The sequence below is a fragment of the Fusarium phalaenopsidis genome (assembly GCF_050370095.1).
Source record: "Fusarium phalaenopsidis strain FUZ10S chromosome Unknown contig_32274, whole genome shotgun sequence".
Classification (NCBI taxonomy): domain Eukaryota; kingdom Fungi; phylum Ascomycota; class Sordariomycetes; order Hypocreales; family Nectriaceae; genus Fusarium; species Fusarium phalaenopsidis.
Window position 1 is genome coordinate 612,643 of NW_028145419.1, and position 6,000 is coordinate 618,642.

Here is a 6,000-nt window from a genome sequence, read left to right on the forward strand (position 1 = left end):
ATGTCACTACAGAACACCGATATGACGACATCTCTATAACCTAAAGCCCCTGCACTAGTAGTATGGGCTACGATATGCAAGATTGAAAGATAAGCGTGTCTATTCAGGCTAAAAGGGAAGAGCGAAGTTCTCCTAGTTGTGTGGTTCTTCCCATCCCACCAGGCATCCCAACCCTGTGATGGTTTCGGTGATACCGCTTGTGGTTTAGTGCATGTCATCACAGAACAGTGATATGACGATGTCTCCATAACTTGAAGCCCCCAGACCGATAGTATGGGCTATGGTATGCATCAATTGGAAAATAAGCCTGTCTATTTAGGCTAATTGCGACCTTGCGACGTTGATAAGGATAGTGGCATCTTCGTTGGTAGGTATGGCCCTCATGTAAACGATCTTGGCCTGCGTCTGGACAGTAACCGCATCGCCGACCGACATCGGATTATGCATAGCAATGGCTCTGATGCTTGTCAGTTCTCACTACTACCCATTATGGCGTGACGTTGTTTGGATACTCTGATTCGCTTGCAGATGGCCGCTGGATAATATATTATCATCCGTGAATGTATATGGAGAAATGCTTTCTAGTGCTGATACCGTGTCGCTTAAATACACCCGAAGTTGCGACATTGAATAGCGTTGTTGCAAGTCTTGGTCAATCCATCATATGCACACCTGGTGCCCTTGACAACCTCTTCAACCTACGCCGCCAACCGTACCGTTCACCAAGATGTCTTCGGGTATTCTCAAAGTGAAGGGCGAGAAAGTAGTCGACCAGAATGGAGATTTGGTGGTCCTTCGCGGTGTGGGAGTCGGTGGTTGGCTAAAGTGAGTAACGGTCTACTCCCTGGATCATGTGTTTGCTTCAGGCGCTTCGGTTGCGGATGTTGACAGCTCTCATCAGCATGGAAAACTTCATCACGGGCTATCCTGGACATGAGACACCTCTTCGATCAGCATTGCTCAAGGTGTTGGGACAAGAAAAGTATGACTTCTTCTTTGACCGCTGGCTGTATTGGTTTTTCAACGAGGATGATGCCCGATTCCTCAAGAGCCTGGGACTAAACTGCGTGCGGCTTCCGTTCAATTACCGTCATTTTGAGGACGATATGAACCCTCGGGTGTTGAAAGAAAGCGGCTTCAAGCATCTTGACCGAGTCATTGAGGCCTGCGCCAAGGAGGGAATCTACTCCATCCTGGACATGCACGTTCTTCCCGGAGGCCAAAGCGGCGGTTGGCATGCTGATAATACGACGACGTACGCCGCCTTCTGGGACCACAAGGATTTCCAGGACAGAACTGTGTGGCTCTGGGAGGAGCTAGCTAAACACTATAAGGGTAACCCCTGGGTTGCCGGATACAACCCGATCAACGAGCCTGCAGACCCCCTCCACTATCGGCTGCCGGCGTTCTACAGCCGACTTGACAAGGCCATCCGCGCCATTGACCCCGATCATATTCTCTGGCTTGACGGCAACACCTATGCTATGGAGTGGAGAGAGTTTGTCGAGATTCCAAACGCGGCCTACTCCATCCATGATTACTCTCTCATGGGCTTCCCGACCGGCCAGCGGTACGAGGGAACGCCGGAGCAGAATGCGGCACTCGAGGGGCAGTTTCTTCGCAAATCCCAGTTCCAACGTGAGAGGGGCCTGCCTATCTGGAATGGCGAGTTTGGCCCTGTCTATGCAGACTCGAGGAAAGATCCGGATGCGGAGAGCATCAACCAGTCGCGGTACAACCTTCTTGGCCAACAACTTCGCATCTATGACCAATATGCTATCCCATGGCACATTTGGCTCTACAAGGACATCGGTCTTCAAGGAATGGTAACTACCTCTCCTGACTCGCCGTACAATAGGCTCATCGAACCGATCCTCAAGATCAAGAAGAAGCTGCAGCTTGATCAGTGGGGCAAGGATCCATCGCCAGAGGTTGCAGCCGTTATCGATCCCCTTCTCGCGTGGATAGATAAGGTGGCTCCCGACGCAAAGAAGACCTATCCTCCCATCTGGGGAACCCGGCGTCATATCGAGGCGCATGTGCTGCAGAGCTTCCTGGCTAACTCATTCAACTACCAATTTGCAGCGCTTTTCAAGGACAAGACGAAAGATGAGCTGGAGGAGCTGGCAAAGAGCTTTAGTTTAGATCAATGTGTGAGGCGGGAGGAGCTGAACAAGATTCTATCAGACCATGCTGAGGCGGTGGCAAAAGCCATATAAGAATAAGTTATGATACATTGGAACTAAGGTCTTCATTCATCTTTGGAAACCTCACTTTCTGATAGTTGTAATCTGGGCGGCTACGTCACGTTTAGTTTAAAAGGCCATCACGCTTGCCTCTTGTCAGGCCCTGCACCTGGCTGGTAAGGCGAGTTAACTATATCTCTAACACGGCAGAACCGCAGTTCCAGAGACCGAGTCGCTTCCCCAAAGGTAATACTGGTCTGGCAGGAATGCCTCAAGAGTAAAATCTTTTTTATACAATAATCAAAGTACTCAGCGATGAAGCTCGCGAACCCTCATGAAGGGAGTATTGCCTTATTACAGTCTTTGAACAAGCCCTTCAATCTCCAGCCCAATAAGGCCCACCAAGGCACGAACTTCTTCTTCATTCATTAGTTCCCCTTGGACACGGATACCAAATCCAATAGAATCTGTTGGGCCATCAGGTGCAATGTCGATGTAGATGTTTTCTTGTGGTAGATAGGATATGTCGAGCTTGGAAATCGATGTAGCGGATCCATCTTCATCTGGAAAGGGCTTCGATGGCATGAAATCCGTAGGTACGCCTATTGGCAGATGTTCCAACAGGCTCTTTGGCTGGGCCGACTCTGGAGCATGCTCCATGGATTGGTGTTGGGATTGCATCCAAAGTAAGTTCAACCACACATTGAAGAGATGCGAAGAAGTATCTCTAATGGTTCTCCAACGGCTGAGAATGTCACGCAATGAACTCTGTTCATACGGGACACGTTCTGCCAGTGCAGCCTGGATGGAACGGGCTTTTTCGCCAACTTGGAAAGCCTCAAACTCGTTTTCGGGTAAAGCATCTTGAACCGTGAAAGGGGTGACATTCAGACAAGGGCCAGTCAGTCGGTCGATACCAGTGAAAGTAGCCGATCGACCTGTTTGGTATAGGCCTAAGGTTGGGCTTGATACCCTAGTTAACTGAGCAAGAACTCGAGAGACTGCGAGAATGACAATGGCTTGAAGAGAGACGTTCGAGGAGCGGCAGGCTCTGTCCAAATGTTCAAGGTTTTTGACAGCATCCCGCGCGCCGACGAACAACTGCTTGTTCTTTTGAGACATCTCATCATCTTCGCCACCACGAGCAGAACGAATGAGGGTGGGAACGCTGTTTCCAACCGCTGAGCGCCAGTAAGTTGGCTTATCCACCTCGTTCAGTGACTGCAAAGTGAACTCGACAAATGAAGCGAAATCAGGTCTGGGTGTGGGTGCTTCTTGACGGTAATAACCAGCGAGCTCATCAACAAAGAGAGGCATTGTCCACGCATCGTATATGGCATGATTCATGACAATAAGGATTCCATCTCTGTCGTTGGCCTTGAGAAGACGAAGTCGGATAGGTGGGGCCTTCAGAGATGATGGATGCAACGCAATCTGCCTTGCCTGAAGCAGAGCAAGATTCTCAAGGCTTTCTGTGGAAGTGATGACCTGAAATGTGCCATCATCGCGATCACATTCATTCAAGACGACTTGAACGACATCGGAACACGAGATGGCATAGAAACAAGTCCTCAGAATCGAATTGTTTTGGCGCAGTGAGAACCAGGCCTCATTCATGGTCTCCACGTCGATGCGCTCTGAGCATGAGAATGGCCAAGCGGGTTCAAAGAGCGCTCGCCCTGTCTGTAGCCAGGAAGCAAGATGATACATCTGGCCGCCGAGACAGGGGAGAATCTTGTCAATCGCATTCGGCTTCAACCCCAATTGAGCAATGATACCCTGCCTGATATCGCTGTAGCTCATAATGAGGGAACTCTTGTTGATATTCTCTTGAGGCATGGCCTGGACTCGTAGGCAAATACCACGAAGGGTGTTGCCCTGGAGAACATCAGCAACACCTGCTTTGAGACCTGCGGCGCGGCACATAGACGCCACTCGAATGGCGGAGAGGGAGTCTAAACCGATATTGAATATGCTCGTGTCTGGTTGGATGGTTTCTACCGGCACTTTCGAAACTTCTGACAGTATGTCTCGGACAACGGGCTCATGAGATGGTGCAGATGTGTCAGCCGCCACAACGACGCTTTGAGTGGGGGAGCCAAGGCTGAGAGGTAAGCTTTGGAGCTCGTCTGGGAACATGGTCACGCATCGTGAGGGATGCTCAACGATGTCAGAGAATGCTTGGCTGAAGTCCTTGACAGCCCGGTTGAGGTCCTCCTGAGTCAGAATTTCTCCTTTGCATGAGGCGCGGACTGTGATCGCTTTCTCTGTTTGCTCAACCTCGAGGTTCAGTTTGTACTCGGACTCAGGGACGTAGTCATCTGTGACATAGGGCGTCCAGATATCATTGCTAGCAGGATCATCTTCCAATGTCTGCACATTCTTTTGGAACACAAATAATGTGTCGACTAATGTGGTAGCGCTCAGCACACCGTTCTGCCGAAGAGACTTCTGAACCTCGTGTAGAGGCGCGTGCTCATGGCTCTGCGATCGACCAGTGAAGGCTTGTATCTGTTGAACCATGTTGCGATTGCTGATGAGTTTGGGTTCCAGCGTTACTCTCTTGGCCACTGTGCTGAAGAGAGGTCCAACCACACATTCGGCCTCGGATCCCAAAGACGAGCGCCCGGCGAGAACTTGACCGAAGGCTACGTCTCGTCTTCTCGTCAATTTGGCGAGAACCTTGGCGTAGGCGAGAATGGCGACACTTTGTACCGTGACCTCCATCTCTTTGCAGCTCTCGGATATTTCCATCATACCAAGCTCAATGTCAGTGTCAGAGTAGAACATCCCCGACGATGGTTGGTGCTGAGGAGATTGCGGCAACGGTGTGAATTGGTAGCCGTCAAAAAGATTGGTCCAAAATTGGCAAGCCTTGCTTTGATCCTGCGACAGATGACGGACTGCATTCGCAAACGGTGGACGATCTGGTAGTGATACCCCATGGTAGGCGGAAGCCAGGTCGTTGAAGATGAACGGCAGTGAGACACCATCATACAGCGCATGATGCATAATGATAACCAAAAGCCTTCCTTCAGGCTCGTTGACAATCACAGGTTGGATTGGTGGTGTGGAAAAGGCCGATTCTGTATCCAGTTGCATACACTGCATAACCACTTCAGCGATGTCACTCCCCGATGGAACAGCGATTTCTTGCCACGCAAGTGGGATATCGCTGTGAACGACGCCAATCCAGGAAAAGTCCATCTCAGGGACGGTATGGAAAGATGTGCGCAAGATATCATTGGCCCCGATGGTGAGGCGATAAGCTTCCTTCAAGCGATCGACACTTGTTGACTCCGCGAGTCTCACAATATGTGGATGAACATAGACAACCCCATTGGATTATATGGCTTGGGTGATCATTGTAGTCTGCAGCGGACTGCATTTGAAAATCGTCTTGATTGTATCGTTCGGGCTGAGTCGTTCCACTCGAGATGCAAACTCGTCGAGCTGAGGATCGTCGTCGCAATATGATAGCGGAGGACTCGGAATGTCGGCCACGGCTGCCTCGATGATCCTGTGAGCTAATGCCCCCACGCAAGGGAAACACATCACTTCAGCCGATGAAACAGGGATTCCCGCATCTCGAAGCTGTCTGGAAAATCGGATGGCTGTCATAGAATCCAGTCCAAGACTCAAAAACGACGAGTTCCTGGATATCTGCAAACCTTCCAAACCACAGAAACGCTTTATCATGTCGCTAATTTCAAGTTCCAGGCTTGACCATGGATGATCATCCCAGTCCTTGACGGTGCCCCTTGTGCCGGCCGGAGCTGACCGGGAAAGATTGAAAGAATCAAGCGAGATGGAT

At 50.4% G+C, this 6,000-nt stretch overlaps 2 protein-coding genes across 2 annotated transcripts; one reads left to right on the forward strand and one right to left on the reverse strand.

Moving 5' to 3' along the window:
• Nucleotides 1-727: 727 nt before the first annotated feature.
• LRP88_00303 (glycoside hydrolase family 5 protein) lies at nt 728-2,219 on the forward strand (the record flags this gene model as incomplete). The annotated part of the gene is made up of 2 exons (XM_083237019.1): nt 728-825; nt 902-2,219. The coding sequence occupies 2 exons, from the start codon at nt 728-730 to the stop codon at nt 2,217-2,219; spliced, it is 1,416 nt and encodes a 471-aa protein (XP_083107388.1).
• Nucleotides 2,220-2,540: 321 nt separating this feature from the next.
• LRP88_00304 (uncharacterized protein) lies at nt 2,541-4,976 on the reverse strand (the record flags this gene model as incomplete). Its single annotated transcript, XM_083237020.1, has 1 exon — nt 2,541-4,976. The coding sequence occupies one exon, from the start codon at nt 4,974-4,976 to the stop codon at nt 2,541-2,543; it is 2,436 nt and encodes an 811-aa protein (XP_083107389.1).
• Nucleotides 4,977-6,000: the final 1,024 nt, after the last annotated feature.